The sequence below is a fragment of the Somniosus microcephalus genome, chromosome 3 (genome assembly GCF_052327205.1).
Source record: "Somniosus microcephalus isolate GS21.2 chromosome 3, FLI_Smic_1.0, whole genome shotgun sequence".
NCBI classification, from domain to species: domain Eukaryota; kingdom Metazoa; phylum Chordata; class Chondrichthyes; order Squaliformes; family Somniosidae; genus Somniosus; species Somniosus microcephalus.
The window spans coordinates 124,130,483-124,148,372 of NC_140989.1; the positions used below are offsets into that span (position 1 = coordinate 124,130,483).

Genomic DNA, 17,890 nt, shown 5'->3' on the forward strand with positions numbered 1-17,890 from the left:
TTATGGTGAAGATATGGAATCAGAACTTCAGCTCTGGGTTGAACAGCACATTAAGACTGAGAGCAGTCTGGTTCACTTTAATATGGTGGCCAGGCAGAGGAATCGAGTTTGTGATGAGGTTATGGAGTTTGTGGCGGGGGCCAAAGACAATGGCTTCAGTCTTCCCAATTTTAGCTGGAGGAAATTACGGTTCATCCATGACTGGACATTGGACAAGCAGTCTGATAACACAGACAGTTAAGGGGCTGAGAGGTGATACAAAAATAGAGCTGGGTGTTATCAGCATACATGTGGAAGCTGACCCCATTTCCATAGATGATGCTGCCAAGGGACAACACAAGGATGGATCCTCAGACTCCCAAAATCAGATGCCATTTCTGGAGATGGTCTGGCTAGAATTAGATGGGGAAGAGTAATACCAAGCAAGCAAACAACCTGAAAAACTCATTATTAAAAAAAAGTCAATTAAGTTTGAAAAATTAATATTTTACAAATTTGAGATGTGTCTAATGGTGACAAGACAGGTTAATGTTGAGCTTTACTTTGCAACCTCAATACACAGACTATGAATCTAATTGCTTGAATTACCAATTTACTAGCAGAAATTGTCTAAAGACAGATTTCTGATTAATAAGAATAATAGTCCACAACTATCAAGCAATCCATTTTTATTTAAAGGGATTTGAAGCAACTTTCTACCCTGGTCTTGGTCTAAATTTTTTTTATTTTTTTTAATTCGTTTATGGGATGTAGGCATCGCTGGCAAGGCCAGCATTTATTGCCCATCCCTAATTGCCCTTGAGAAGGTGGTGGTGAGCCGCCGCCTTGAACTGTTGCAGTCCGTGTGGTGAAGGTACTCCCACAGTGCTGTTGGGGAGGGAGTTCCAGGATTTTGACCCAACGATGATGAAGGATCGGTGATATACTTCGAAGTCAGGACGGTGTGTGACTTGGAGGGGAAATACCAGTAGAATGGCTGTCTCTTCTGTGTGCACTGTCAATAGCCATAGTATTTCACTAGATTTGTTATATTCTGGTTCAATCTTCCTTTTCCAATTTGAAGATGTTCCACATGATTTTCTGTCATCTCTTTATATAGACTGCAAGGAAATACGACTCTTCTGTCTTTGAAAACTAGACCCTTTATCAGTGAGAATTCTCTAATTTCTGCTTTGCTTTAGTCGCCAATTTTCTATAGTCAACATAGGAACAGGAGTAGGCCATTTAGCCCCTCGAGGCTGTTCCGCCAGTCAATGAGATCATAGCTGATCTGTAACCTAACTCCATATACCTGCCTTTACTCCATATCTCTTAATTCCTTTGGTTAACAAAAATCTATCACTCTCAGATTTAAAATGAACAATTACAGCATCAATTGCCATTTGTGGAAGAGTTTTCCAAACTTCTACCACCTTTGGTGAATCTGCATTCTCTGTCTGTACGAGTCCACTGTCTTATCTGTTCAAGTCTCTGTTCAGACACTTGGTATCAAGCTGTGCACACACGCTATCACTTCACCATCACTGGAACTTTGACGATCTTTACAAGGGCTTGGAAGAAGGTGTCAGCTGTGTATATTTTTCCAGGAGTGTATATCACATGTCGATCATACTTCAGCAATCTTTATATTCTTAGTTGACCATCATTGTGATTGCTTTTTGCAAATAGGAATCAAAGGCTTATGATTGGCCTCAAATGCTACATTTCCTTCTCTATTCAGGCATATCTGTGCACAGTGCCTGTCACTCACGATTACTGCTTTCTAGCCATTGTGTTTCTGGTGCAATATAGCACCGAACTGATATTGACTTTCATTTGCAGTGATCTTGCCTGGCTTTTTTGGATCATAAAGTAAACAAGATATTACCATATCTATAAACTCTTGGCATAATGTTTCTGCTTGTGTAACTATGAATATAGGATATTCTTTTCTAGCAACATTCTCAAGGTGCTGCACTGGTGGATGAATCTGGAATGTATCTTACCAGGAAATCATTGCAGTTCCTTTATTGGTGACGAGTTTACCCATGTTAATTACTGCCTCTGCTTTCTTTCGGTAGCCTTCCATGCCCTGGTCTGTGACTTGGTCTACTATGAAAGTGAGTTAGTTCATATATAACATCCTTCCCTTTGTTGAACTTCAGATGATTATTCTTGACTCTGGAGCACTTGCCTGAATCTGGTATTGTGTGTCAGCCGTGGCTCAACAACAACTTGCATTTATATAGTGCCTTTAGCATGGTAAAACATCCCAAGGCACTTCACAGGAGTGTTACCAAACAAAGTTTGACATAGCCATATAAGGTGATTTTGGGGCAGATGACCAAAAGCTTGGTCAAAGAGGTAAGTTTTAAGGAGCATCTTAAAGGAGAATAGAAAAGCAGAGAGGTTTAGGGAGGGAATTCCAGAGCTTAGGGCCTTAGCAGCTGAAGGCATGGCCGCCATTGGTGAAGCGATTAAAATCGGGCATGTGCGCAAGAGGCCAGAATTGGAGGAACGCCGATATCTTGGAGGATTGTAGGGCTGGAGGAGGTTACAGAGATAGGAAGAGGAGAGGCTGTACTGGCTGAGGTGCCGTCTTTCAGATGAGAAGTTAAACCGAAGGCCTGTCTGCTCACAGGTGGACGTAAAAAATCCTATGGCACTAGTTCGAAGAAGAGTGGGGGATTTCTCCCCAGTGTCCTGACCAGTATTTATCCCTTAACCAACATCATGGAAAAAAAAAGGATTATCTGGTCATTATCACATTGCTGTTTGTGGGAACTTGCTGTGCGCAAATGGCTGCCGCGTTTCCTACATTACAACAGTGAAAGTACTTCATTGGCAGTAAAGTGCTTTGGGATGTCCTGAGGTTGTGAAAGGTGCTATAGAAATGCAAGTCCATGATGGTGTCCATATTTATGTCAACATGATTTTTGTGCTAAATAATGAATGGAAAATAATATATATTTCATGGACACTTAGATTTCCAATTCTATATAGTAGTAGTGATACCTTCCAAAGGGTGTATTGAAGGTTCACGTGTGTCGTTAAGGTGCAGTTGCCAAAATTCACTGAATGTGTCTAATTTGGAAAAGACTATAGCTTCAGCAAACTGATATACAATTTCCTCTTGTGGAGGTAATTTTTTGTGGTCTTCTGTACTGCTTTGTTCAGATTATGTGGATCAAGAAACACGAGTATCTAGCCATTTGGTTTGAAAGCTAACCTCTTTAGTGGGCTCATCAACTCTTGTAACCATGCCAAGTGATTCCATGTGCTTTAATTCTGTTTGAAGTTTACTTTTCAGAGCAAGATTCAACTACTACTGGCTAACAATTTGATGTTATATTCTTCAGGCAAATTACCAAGAGCTTGTAACATTATTATACTCAGTGAACACTGTAGCTCAGGTTTCTGTTTCCTTAAATATGGCCAACACTCACTTGACAACAACATTCCTTGAGTCCTAACATAGTTTGAAATTAATGAAGGTAACAATGAACAATGCATTATGTTCCTGTGTTTTGTACTTCACTGTCATTATACATTGTCCCATTAAAGGTCTGTAAATACCACAATAAGCTTTCTGTTTAATTGATATAGGTCTTGGCTCTTGTATTTTATTGTTAACAATAGATCCTGTAGCAAGGGTTTGACACATGATTGACTTTTGCTACTGCATGCATCCATAACAACCTGCATTTCACAATTGATTAAATCAGCATCCCGAGAATGTACTTTGACACTGATTGCAATTTGCACAACTAAATGGAAATTTCTTCCCAAATTGTTTTCAGTTTTTTAATTGTGCTGGGCAAAGGAGGAAAGGTCCAAACCACTTATTTGACTTACTGGCACCACTTTCAGCTTTTTCAAAGAAACACTTGATTTCTAAATTTTGGTACCTGGGTTTTGACAGCACCATTTTCTCTTCCTTGAAGCTTTTCAACTATAACTGTAGAGCAGCTGAGATCTCAAAACATTTGCTGTTTTTTTGTGATATTACATCAGTGTCTGAATAATCTCTCTGTGTCTGATCTTATCTTTGACTATCTTGTCATTGATCAAAGCATTACACAAATGCTCCAAACTTGCTTGAGTCTTAATGACCTCAAACTAAACTTTGGGAGATCTGAAGCATCAAACTCCATTCTGACACCACTGAATTCACTCCTTGCTTGTCTGAGGTGAACCAGACATTTCACAACCTGTTCGATCTTGAGTTTCCAACCCTTATCATCTTTATCACATAGACTGCCTATTTTCACATTGCCTGCCTCCTCCCTTGTGCTCCATCTGCCACTAAACCCTCATCCATTTTTTGTCACTTCCAGACTCCACTCCAATCGCTGGTCTCTCATCCACCGCTGTCCACAGATGCCAGCTTATTCCAAATTCTGCTGATATCCTATTACGCACAACGCTCACCCACCAACTCTGTCCTTGCTTTCCTATATTGTCTCCTGGTTCCCAATATGTAGTGTGGTTCCTTCCACAGTTCTTACACTTTATTTCCATCCACATTGCTGCCAAATGACCCATTTGTTTGCAATTCTGACACGGTTTGGGCATTCCTTGCTACATAAACTACAGGTTACTTTAGGCTAATTCATTAGTGGGACATTTAATTGAGTAGTCAGCTGGTAATGTACCTATATTAAAAGTTTAATAAGAAACAAACAGCATGGATTGAATAGGGAAGATCCTGCTTGATAACTAAAGTAACATAGCACTACCTATGATGTAATTTATTAGGGCCTCTAGAAGGCTGCGAATAATGCAATTAAACTAAAATTTGAGACTCCACGGTAAAATATGGGAGTGGATAAGAAATTGGATAATAATGGGGAATGGAGAACACTCATAACAGATACAATGTAGAGTGGAGGGAGGTTCCAGTAGAGGAGCACAGAGATTAATATACTTGGGCCTCTGTTGTTTGCACATGTTGCCTCAATTTATGTAAGGACCTTAGACTGGAAAGGGAAGTTAGAGATTGGGTGGCAGTTGGAGAATGGATGGGTTGAGGGTAGACCTTTTTGAGAAGATAACAGCTGGAGCGGGAGGATAGCAAGCGAGTTTAAAATACTGACAGCTATGGGGCCAGGAGGGGTAGTTGCTGGGGAAGGGAATCATGGATAAGATGAGCTTTGAGACAACACAAGGCAATATTTTTTTCGAGGTGCATTTTGAGCTCCGCGTGAGAGAGCTTCACTGTAGTTAGATGTAGTTTTTATTTCCTCATGCAATAGTTTCCATCAGGGATACACACAATGGTTCTTTGTGCTTATTTTTCAAAGTTGCAGAAGACTCTCATTAGTTGACAGTTCATACCAGAAATCGTGTTAATCAAATAATCCAAATTCAAATGCTTTTTGAAGTAGTCTAAAAAGCTTCACCCTCCTTTATTCCTCAACATCCTTACCATGTTAAAGTGGCACATCCCCATTTTGCCTTGGACTAACATCTTCACATGTGAAGTCTCTTTAGGGTCCAGGTGGCTCCAAGATGACACACCTGGCAATGGACGTTCAGAGTCAATGCGCTCAGGCCAATTCAGCAATCGGATATCAGAACCAGGCCACTGTTGATGATTAATCAGCCAGCCTAATGGAATCTGGAGGGGTAGGCTTGTCATAATAGTGGTGGTGGTGGTTCCAGATCAGCCTACATGCCATTGTCCTAATGGGTAGGGTGGTCCTAGCCAAACCAGCAGCCGGAGCCTTGCCTGTACTCGAATAGCAAGCTGTGCAGTTTTAACAGGTTAAACTCCAGCTGTATGCCTGTGCAGTGAACCATGGCTCATTGGTAACATTCCCACCTCAGAGTCAGAAAGTTATGGGTTTGAGCCCCACTTCAGCCAACCTGATGCGCAGCCACGAGGGTTCTGGTGTTTGAATACTGGCTCAGTTGGTAATAGAGGTCAGGCAAAAGGTTAATGGTTTGATCCCTGGTCTGTGTGCATCTTAAGCCAGGATGGCAGTGGGTCACTACAATTATCTTTGAATCCCTGGCCTAAGGGAAAATTGGTCTAGGGCTTCTGTTCCTTATTGCTCTCCAGCACTTGTCAGGATCCTCACTCCTGAGCCTATAGCCTGAGGTTCCTTCTGAAAATTGTGTGCGTGTGCATGTTTCTCTTTCAGTCATCAATTCTGATGATGGTATACACATACAAAACGTTACAAGATGCTGAGTCACATGCTGTGTATCTTCAGTTTCTGTTTGTATTTGAGTTCCAGCATTTGCAATTTTTTCTTTTTATAATGCAGTATTTACTGTGCAGCAGTATCCAATATTACAGGTGTTGCATTTTAATATTTCACAAGTTTTAAAGTTGTGCAGTACATTCAAATCCATCATTTATCCCTACAAGACATTTAACTGCATTATTGTATGAAGATTTGAGATACAAATGTCATACAATAGTATAATATCTATAATCAAAACATTAAACAAGTTAGATAACATCACATGCATTGGCACATTAATAGACAGAGCTTCCAAAATAGCAGATTCCATACATGAGAATGCTCACTGGGGTCCCTCGTGTGCATTACAATGACAATGAATGTTATAAAATAATATTTCCAGTTGTTTAGAAAATCATAATAGAAGGGTCTAAATGAACATAAGAATTTTAGGAAATGAAGCAATCTTGATCTTATGTAGATTTTTAGCACCAATTTATGCATTCTAAACTCAAATCCTCTTAGCGTACAAAGCACAGAAAAATGCCATGCATGAAGGATTATACACCACTGATTGATGCTAGATTAATCCCTCATACAGGCCATCATCAGCTTCGACAGAAGCCATGAGTGAAATGCACAAAAGCAGTTCTGCGAGATAAAGCGTGTGTTTTGTTGTGTATAAAGTCAATGCATGCCACAAACAGTTGTTTATTCTCAAAATGCAATGAGAATTTTGCTACTAAAAAGAAAAAGGGATGATTTTCAATATAACCTGAATTTAAATCAGAAAGATCATAGGAACACTGGTATTCCCATGGAGAACCTGGTTTCCAAACACATTATTGTATAAATAAAATATCTAAAACAAAATGTTAAGCATTATTACTTGTAATGGATAAATAAAAGATAACAGTGGGTATAATGAAAAGATTTGAATTCACAATGAATAAATTCTGTCCATTGTGAACTCTGTTTATTATACCACAAGTGGAAAAACTATATATATTATTTTGATTGTGGCACCAAACATTGAAGATAATTAATTTTTTGTGGCTACAGGGAGCAATTACTGAATGAAATCAGAGGTAATTCAACCGCAGCAAAATAATAAAATGATAATCAATGGTTTGTATTTCCACACCTACATTATAAAAGATTACATAAGGAATAACCATCATTTGCAATGCCCATGATACACATAAAAGAATATGGAATAGGCCTGCCCTCGATCAAAATACCTTTGCAGGCGAAAAGCAATGGAATGATTAGATTAAAACATCTCTATTCATTCTTTGGAAGTGTGGAAACCCTTTCTGCATTACTTGTGTTTCATGATACTGATTAGACAACGGAAACAGTGGGATACCTTTTACGAGATCAACACAACAGTAATTAAAAGGCATCGCACTTACTTTGTCTACCTTACATTTTATAGACCACTTATTTTAAAGTAATTATTACTAATTCTCTAATCCACCAACATAAAAATGGCATTTCACACTAGACCAAAGTGTACCACTTTCAGAGTGCTGCTGTTTCCATGTCCCTGCAGAGGAAGAACATGTTTTTAATAAGCATGAAAATTACATAGTAACTACCTGTAATTATAAATTCGTTTGAGATTATTATTTCATAGAATCACAGAATGGTTACAGCACAGGAGGCGGCCATTCGGCCTGTTGAGCCCATGCTAAAGCAACATGTTAATGAAGAAATGCCTGAATAATCCACATTGTTCACTTGTACTGAATCTACTAAAGGTGGTTGTATGGCTTCAAATGTTTGTGCTAAATTAAGTGATGTAGGCTGGAGTTCTACTGAAGCTACCAGTCTTAAACCAGTATCTGTGTAATGCAATGCATATTTGGAAGACCAGAATTATACTTAGCACTGGAATGCTGCATATATAAACTTGGATGCATGCTAAGAGCTCCATTTCCCAAGTGGCTAATTTTCAATATTAGGAGCAGACACTTCCTTGCAACATTAGAAAGATTTCATGCACCCATTTTTAAAATGTGGTTTCACACTAGCCTAGAGTTATACTGCAGTGAGTGGGATCTTGAACTGGTGCAAGGTGGCCTCTGGGAGGGGGGTCTCATACGATTTGGGTTCAGTATGCCTGGAGTCAGATCAGGAATGAACTCGAATTACACTGCCACTGTTGTGTCAATGCACACCCAAAACAGCTTTGTATTGTCGTGAAAGTGACAGAATCACTGCACTCTATAAATGTATTGTGTACTTTTTGTTTCTGAAGGAGATTTAAAATGTTCCCTTTTTGACACAATCCATCAGTTCAACAACATACCAGTTAGTCCACATCTTGCCATTTTTCTATAAAACTATTTCAAATGTACACATAACAGAGCTAAAATGAAATTTGAAATTATTTTTAGACAGATATTTTTCCAAACAAATACATTTTGATAACCATATATCTGTCAAAACACTGCAAAAAGCAAACACATTTGATTCAGGAAATAAAATACTCAATTGATCTATTAGTTCTGATCTAAACAAATGATTACATTCTAGGAACATTGGAGCAATAGAAGGCCATTCAGCTCCTCGAGCATGTTGATATATGGATAGAGTAGACCAATAAGTTCTAGTGTGACACTGTATAATACAAGTGTATTATGTGCAGATAAGTTCATGAGCTGTTAAATGATATATTATACTGGGACCTGTATATAGTTGCTAACGAATGCTGACAAACCTGAAAGCATTGTTAAAAATAAAGAAAGTTGAAATAAATGGTGGCCCTCAGTATAACTGATGCGCATGGTCACGGTGGCAATATTACAATTGCACCTGGTTGGTAAATAGAAAGGGTTCACCTTTCCACTTGGAACATGAGCCAGTTTTTTCTCTCAGATGCTGATGGACCTGTGATTTATTTTCAACCTTTGTGTTTTTATATAAAATTAATTTATTGCATACACACAAAAAAATCTTACCTGTGGTTCTCCTTCTCCATCAAATGGATTCCCTTGAAAATACACAAGGATCTTATTTGCCTTCATACAATTCTATGTTAATATACAGAATGATGCACATTGAGAGTGACATTCATAAATATTAAATTAGTGTTACTATATTTAAAAATATTATATACACTAGTTTAAATAAAATGAAAACTAATACAGCAGTTAAAATTATTGCTGAAATTGCATGGAGTGAAAACTGAGAGGTTATTGTGGTGTTACCGCTATAAAATACCAATGATATGATTCATTGGAGTGTAAAATGATATTACTTAGTTTTAAAATAAAATTACAGAGGAATTAAAAGCCTAGAGGACATTTAAAAAGTTTAAAATTCTAACCAGGCCCTGACAAATGCTTTGATAAATATATTACCACAATGTGAACATTTCTGAGAAAGAGTTTACTGAATAGCAAATTTTCTAAATTCTCACTTTCTTGCTTCTTTCAAACATCTACTTGCAAAGCCTTCAGGCGTGAGACAAGTTTGTTTACGAATCTTTTGTTGTACATTTTTATATCAGTCAAAGTCTCTTACCTGCCTGGGTCCGGGCCAAAGGGTCGTCTATCAGGGCTGTAGCACAGGCATCGAACCCAAGTTCACTCCCCGTGTCACCTGTCATGTTATGGCATGAAGACCTGAATAGGGGAGAAGCAGAAACTGGCACTGAAGTCAGTCTTGTTTGTTTACATCAGCTGAGGTACACAGCTGTCTGAATAATTCACCATTCCAAAACTGCTCTCCTTTTATCTCAAGGTTTTCTGTTTACATATTAAGCAGTGGTTTGAAAAGTCTGTTACCCTTGTGATTATTCAATAGGTGCCCAGTCACACTACATTTTAGCCTTGGGTTCTCATCTTTCAAGCAGCTAAGGGTTTTGTCAAAAAGAATGGTTTGAGGTTTTATCTATTACAATCTAACAAATGAATGGAATGTTCATAAAAAAACAATTTTACAAAACATCAACCAGACACAGGAATGTCAATAAGCAAGGGCAATAAACTTCACTGCATCACCGAGATCATTTCTGTTTGTACCAAAGACTTCACAGATTAAGTGCATCTCTAAACCAATACTATAGAGAAGTTGAACATTTAAAGGTAGTACAGAAACTTGCTGACGTGCAGTTTTCTACTTACAGACATTTGAACAGTTTAAAAATTGAAGGTAAATACAAAAATAATGAACATTTTCATTTGACATGGCAGTCCTTAAATAAATAAAATATTGACTTGATTGCATAAAATGAGGTGGTGAAATTAGACAATGCAACAAAGCAATGCCCCATTGTTAATACTATTCTCTCAGACTATATAGGTTTCATTATAAATAATTGTTAAATATCAGTGTTTTCTTTCTGTCAACAAATAGACAATGTTTTAAAATCCTGGGCATGGGTTGCTTCTTTGCTAAAATGACATTCACTGGTTAAGCTTCAACGGAAGGGGAGCTGGATTATTGCATGCTTATCTTTGGTGTCTGTTTAATCAACAGCAACATCAAGTCATTTTACAGCTGTATATTGGTGCATTTGAAAACTTCACCAGATGACACTAAATACAAGTGGAAAAAATCAAAAATTTCAATAAATAATAGTTTGTGAAATTTGAGCATCACAGGGGTCAATCCCCATGCCTGAATGGGTGGGCCTGAGGCGTATGTGATATTGGGCCTCATTATCATCGAGCTGGCGAATTGCAGACAACTAATGGGTGTCCCCCAGGCAGTTCGCCGGCGAAGAGGACTCGAAGATTGGGCTGCTGCCTCAGGTAAGTCCTTAAAGGGGACGGGAAGCTTGAATAGCGGTTGAGGTCAGGGAGGGTAGATATGAACATAAGAAGTAAGAGCAGGAGTAAGCCATACGGCCCCTTGAGCCTGGTCCACCATTCAATAAGATCATGGCTGATCATCGACCTCAACTCCACTTTCCCGCCCGATCTCCATATCTCTTGATTCCCCTAGAATCCAAAAGTCTATCTATCTCAGCCTTGAATATACTCAAAGACTCAGCATTCACAGCTCTCTGCGGCAGAGAATTCCAAAGATTCACAACCCTCTGAGGGAAGAAATTCCTCCTCATCTCAGTCTTAAATGGCCTACCCCTTATCCTGAGACTATACCCCCTGGTTCTAGACACCCCAGCCAGGGGAAACAACCTCGCAGCATCTCAGATGCTGGAATCTGAGAGGGTGGCGGTGCAGATTGGGGGCGGCGGTCGAGGTCACGATCGGGTGGGGAAGGTCGAAACGGTGGGGTTTGGGGGAGGGGGACAGCAGTAGCCCATGAGATTTTAATATGGGGTTGAGAGGTGCTGTCCTCCTCCCAGCTCCACATTCAGGTGTATATTATAAACACTTACCTTGTTGATTGCAGCCTGCAACTGTCCCTTTTAGGTCTGCCCGTTAGGCCATATGTAGACCTGGTTTTCCTGAACAGGGCAACCCAATATTGCAGAGAGGACCTCAAACAGGCATTGGACCCATTAGTTGAATATGTAATTGTGGGCCCGAGGCACCTCTTTTCTTGCCTACACCAATATAGCGAGCAGTGCACTTCTGGCTTGTAATGTGTGCTTCCTGCCTGCCATATGGAGGTTGCTTAGTGCCCAACAAACAGGTGCTGCCCAGTGGAACTTCTAGGCCTAGGTATCTGATAATCACATCCAAAAAAACCTCCACAAGTTTCAGAAATTTCCCCAACTTAATCAAATGTTAGCGTAATTATAAAAGCAACTTGTATTTCTTGCATCAGTATTTAGCAATATAAATAGTCTGATAATGGATAGGTACAGAAATGTTACATTTGCAAAATCATTATTTAAAAACAACTGTAGGTTTGGTACATCAGTGATGCAACCCCCCCCCCACCTCCCTGCTGTATAAACAGAAATCCCACACACTTAGCTCGGCAGTTTCCTACATCCTGGCCTTGTTGATAGAAGAATTAATGCACTTTCTTGCCTACATCTTAACCTTGCTGTTCCTTTTTACTTATTCTGGGCAGTATATGTTGATGCCCTTTCCTTAGTGTTTGTGACTGTAATGAAGAACTGGATTTTGAATGATACCAAGCTTTGTTTTAACTGGCTGCCTGCTGACAAATGATAAAGATCTGGTAGGAATACTGCTGTTTTTATTGTTATCTTCAGTCTTCCCGTAAAGGGGAGCTTAGGAAATGCTGCTGTGATTTCTCCTTTGATTGTGAAGTGATTGTGCTCTTCATCAGCTTTCCTGCAGCCAAATAAAGCTTCAATAACGCTGCTGCTCCATCACCATAAGCTTTATTGGCTAGGCAGAAGAGACAATGAAACTTCATCGGAGACCAGATTAGGCTGGGAAAAAATGGAGGGATTGTTTTCTTCTCGGTCCCATTATCTTTGCTGTAGCATCTTGATCGGCTTTCTTAGGCACTACTAATAATTCTGCACAGGGTTGTAAACTGCTTTTTTGGCAGTCAAATTGCTGTAACCCTCTTACTTTATGTTTTAAACCAGCTTAAGCTTGTCCATCCTCTCTTTCAATGTGTCCTTTTAAATTGACTGATTTTGGTGGGGAGGGGATAGATAGATACATCAGAAAGCATACACAGAAGTGACATTTGCCAGAACTTCACTAGTTTTACAGCCATCCTTGTGAAAGCTCCACTTTTTCTGCAGAAATTTAAGTGTATGTACAAACTACAATGTTGCAAAGATATTGTAGTTTCAGGGCTACGACTTTATGTCATATGATGCAGTCATTATGCAAAAATCATAAATCTTATACGTCAACTGCATCAGATTTATTTAGATGGTAAGTGATCCTATTTAGTCACAACAAGTAAATCTGCAGGTTTAAGACCCCGGAGAATGATAATTGTACTGCAGCCCCTTCCGTTCCCAGCCAGCTACAAAGTGCCTCATAGAAGGAGGAGCATCTCAATCCCACACCCTGGGACTTGGTTGGTTTGATCTGAAAAGAGATGTGGTCTGTCTGAGATGTGCATTTCCTGTTGACTGAAAACTAACAGAAGGACAAAATATCTTTGTGGATTAAACAAAGAAACAAAAATCTGTGTAGTACTGGGAGCTTAAAGAAGGAGGAAAGTTTATGGGCATTCCTTTTTGTTCAAAGTACTCCCCATTGACCATCTAAAAATATATTCCTTTACTTTTTCCAAAGGTGTCAAGTTTCTTACCACATCAGAGAGGTCTCCTTACCTCCAGACCACTACAGTGATGCCACAGACAAGGAGAAAGATTGTGCATTCTGAAATAGCTCTATTCACTGTAATAGAACAACAAAAACAACTACTTGCATCCGCAGTATTTTGCTTTTGTACTTGCATTTCTGTAATGCTTTTGATATAGAAAAACAGCTCCAGGTGCATTACAGAGGGGAAAATGAAAAGGGAGCGATGCAAAGCTGTGGTGGGAGAGATGACTGCGGGCCTGGTTAAAATGATGAGTTTTAAGAATGGAGTTTTTACAATGTGTGCAGGACTCCTTTCTTACCTTGATCGGGTGGATGCGGTGAGGATGTTTCCACTGATGGGTGAGACTAGAACTAGGGGGCATAATCTTAGAATAAGGGGCTGCCGTTTCAAAACTGAGATGAGGAGAAACTTCTTCACTCAGAGGGTAGTAAATCTATGGAATTTGCTACCTCAGAGAGCTGTGGAAGCTGCGACATTAAATAAATTTAAAACGGAGATAAACAGTTTCCTAGCTGATAAGGGAATTAAGGGTTATGGGGAGCGGGCAGGGAAGTGGACGTGAGTCTAGGTTCGGATCAGCCATGATCCTATTGAATGGCGGAGCAGGCCCGAGGGGCCGTATGGCCTACTCCTGTTCCTACTTCTTATGTTCTTATGTTCTTATTACCCAGTATGTAAAAAATCCAACGAGAGGGGGAGCACTGCTGGATCTAGTAATGGGAAATGAACCAAGAACAGATGAGTGATCAAAACATAATAAGATTTAAGGTAAAGATTGAGAAGGTCATAAGACAAAGACCAAAGTAATAAATTGGAAAAAAAGCTGATTTTAACAGGATGAGAATGGAACTAGGAAAAATAATCTGGAAAATATTACTGATGAACAAAGAAATCGAACAGCAATGGCAAACATTTAAAACAGTGATCAATAGAGTCCAGAATAAATATATCCCAATAAAAAGCAAGAACAAACTAGCCAGTAATGACACACTATTGAAGAATAAAGAAATAAAATAAAATTGAAACTAAAGAAAATGGCATACACTAAGTACATTTATAACAAAGGAGAGGATGACAAAAGGAATATGAAAAGGTTAGGAAAGAGGTCCCAAAAAAATTAGGAAGGCAGAGAAACTACAAAATTGAATTATCAAGGAATATAAAAAGAAATAGTAAAGTAATCTATAGACACATAAATAACAAAAGAAAGACAGGGATAGAGCCACTAAGGGATGCACACGATAAACTCAAAGGCAATGACAGCGAAAAGGCAGAAATATTAAATAATTACTTCGCCTCGGTATTTACCAGGGAAACTAACATGGTGGGCATTGTTGTGTCTGTGTGTTGATAGAGACACTGAAGACAGGAGTTGGTTTGATAGGTGTTTACTAAACAAAGTCTGGAGGGGAACTAACGGATAGAACACAATACTCAGGCTTATATAGCCGAGTGGCCATTACCGGCATTACAGTACACATGGGGCTCTTAAAGGCACATACACTACAATTCCTCCCCTTTTAGCTAACCAGTACATAATATTTTAAGTAATTATTAATTACATGTTACAAGAAAAATAATCTATACATTGCTGCAGTTAATTAATTATAAGTCAGTCTCTCTGGAGGCTTCCTGACTCGGTCCGGATAACGCCTCGGTGGTGTAGTAGTTTCTGGTGGTGTAGTAGGTTCTTTTGGCAAGGCTGATTCGGCTTGAATGCCAGTGTCGGGTTCATCGGGTTCCAGTATCACTGTATCGGAGGTAGATATGGGTATCTCTACTTCATCGTTAGGCGTATAGAGTTGTGGTGTAGGTTGTCCCTTTTCGGATGACTTTATGATTTGGTCAGCATGGCGCCTTATTATGCTTTCTCCGATGTCCACGGTATACATCAGCGGTCCTAGTCGTGTGCAGATAGTTCCAGGCTGCCATTTCTCGGTACGGTAGTCCCGGGCCAAAACTTGTTGACCTATCTGGAAGGTTCTAGTTGGCCTTTCATTCATGCCTTGAAATTGCCATTACTCCACGTCCCTTCTGATGTTGGGCTTGATCAAATCCAGCCGGCATCTTAGGCTTCTATTGAAGAACATCATGGCGGGAGTTTGGTTTGTAACCATATGTGTTGCATTCCTGTATGCGAACAAGAAGTTATCCACCTTGTGCTGAAGTTTTATGTCTTCATTACCCATGGCCTTTATGGCCTTCTTGAAGGTCTGGACAAACCTTTCAGCCAATCCATTGGTGGCGGGATGGTATGGGGCGGACGTGTAGTGCTTAACCCCATTGTTTTTTAAGAACTTCCTGAATTCTTCGGACACAAATTGTGGTCCATTATCAGAACAGATCTGTTCCGGCAGCCCATTCCTGGCAAATATGGTCCTTAATACTGTGATGGTTTTTTCCGTGGTGGTGGAGGACATCTTTATTACCTCTGGCAACTTGGAGTGTGCATCAACCGCGATTAAGAACATTGAGTCCATAAATGGACCAGCAAAGTCGATGTGTACCCTTTGCCAGGGAGATGAGGGCCACTCCCATGGATGTAGAGGGGCTTGGGGTGGAGTGTTTTGGACCTTCTGGCATCCTAGGCAGCTCTTGGTCATTTCTTCGATGTCTCCATCGATACCTGGCCACCATACAAACGCTCTGGCTAGGTTCTTCATTTTCACTCCACCCAGATGCCCCTCGTGAAGCTCCTTTAGCACTTTATCCTGGAGTTTGGGTGGAATCACCACTCTGGATCCACACATCAAGGTTCCTTGGCACACTGACAGCTGTTCTCTTCTTTGCGAGAATGCTGGCAACAATGGTTCGCCATGTGCTGGCCGTCCCTTCACCGTTAAATCGTAGACTCGTGAGAGAGTCGGGTCATTTCTCGTTTCCTTTTCAATGGCAGAATTTGTTACTGGTAGACATTCCACTATGGTTGAGTGGAACATCTCCACTGGGTCTACTGTAGGTGCCTCTTCTACCGTTGGCAACGGTAGGCGCGATAAACCGTCAGCATTCCCATGCTGTTTTGATCCTTTGTATTCTATGTTGTATTGGTGTGCCCCTAGAAAAAGGGACCACCTCTGTAGCCTTTGCGCTGTCATAATAGGGACACCCTTTTTAGGGTTGAATATGGAGATGAGGGGTTGATGGTCAGTCAACAAGGTAAATTTTTGTCCGTGTAGGTAATGGTTGAATTTCTTCACTCCCCATACCAGGCTGAGTGCTTCCCTGTCGATTTGGGCATAGTTACGCTCAGCTGAGTTCAATGAGCGTGACGCAAAAGCTATCGGCTGTTCCGAGCCATCAGGGAATTTATGCGATAATACTGCTCCTATGCCGTAAGGGGATGCATCGCACGCCAGTCTGATTGGCAGTGATGGGTTGTAATGAGCCAAAACTTCTTTGGACGTGATTAAGTCTTTGCATTTATGGAAGGCACGTTTACAGTCTTCGCTCCATTTCCAAATTACTCCTGTTTGTAGCAGTTCATTAAGAGGGTGTAGAAGAGTTGATAAGTTCGGTAAAAATTTATGATAGTAATTTATTAATCCCAGGAACGACCTTAATTGTGAAACATTTTCAGGTGCTGGGGCTTTTATGACCGCTTCAATTTTTTCAGGTGACTTATGCAACCCTTCCTTATTAATTATGTGGCCACAATATGATATTTGATTTTGGAAAAATTCGCACTTGGGGCGATTTGCTCATAGGCCCCGTTCTCTCAGCCTAGTGAGCACCTGCTCCAAATTGGCAAGGTGCTCGTTGTCGTTTTCTCCTGTTACAAGGATGTCGTCTAGGTAGCATTGAGTCCCCGGAATCCCTTGGAGGACTTGCTCCATAGCTCTTTGCCAGATAGCAGGAGCGGATGCTACTCCGAAAACTAGTCGATTGTACTGGTACAGACCTTTGTGTGTATTTATCGTGAGATTTTTTTTTAGAGGCCTCTTCAACCTCCATCTGTAGATATGCCTGTGCCAAGTCAATTTTGGTGAAACGTTTCCCTCCGGATAGTGAGGCGAAAATATCTTCTATCCTCGGAAGAGGATACTGTACCGTGTGAAGGACCGGGTTTACAGTCACCTTGAAGTCTCCACAGATGCGAATTTTTCTCTGTTCTTCAGATTTATCATTCTTCAATGCTTTCTTCATGACTGGGACGATGGGTGTTGCCCACTCGCTCCAATCTATTTTAGATAATACGCCTGCCTTTTCCAAATTCTCCAGCTCTGCCTCGACTGCTGGACCAATTGCGTATGGCACCGGTCTTGCCTTAAAAAACTTGGGAATTGCTGCATCTTCCACTTTTATTGAGGCGGTGATGCCTTTCAAGGTTCCTAGTTTCTCTTGAAACACTTCCTTGGCGTTGGCCAAAATGTCTTTTAATCGTTCAGGTATGACGTCATCATCATTTTTTTCCTTACTGGTCACCGTCAGTGCCTGAATGGAGTGCCAGTCTAAACGTATTTTCCTGATCCATTCACGTCCCAACAGCGGTGGACCACCATCTTGTAGAATGTATAAATACAACTTCTGTATTT

General features: G+C 40.2%; 1 protein-coding gene across 1 annotated transcript in view; it reads right to left on the reverse strand.

Annotated features, from left to right (window-relative positions):
* Positions 1–6,183: 6,183 nt before the first annotated feature.
* The window catches only part of wdpcp (WD repeat containing planar cell polarity effector), a 322,735-nt gene continuing 311,028 nt past the window's right edge, over positions 6,184–17,890 (reverse strand). The window contains exons 16-18 of the mRNA XM_085981577.1: positions 9,702–9,802; positions 9,137–9,168; positions 6,184–7,719 (exon numbers count right to left, since the gene is read on the reverse strand). Coding sequence (XP_085837703.1) covers positions 7,669–7,719; positions 9,137–9,168; positions 9,702–9,802 — 184 coding nt within the window. The 3' untranslated portion in view covers positions 6,184–7,668. The remainder of the gene's footprint in view (positions 7,720–9,136; positions 9,169–9,701; positions 9,803–17,890) is intronic.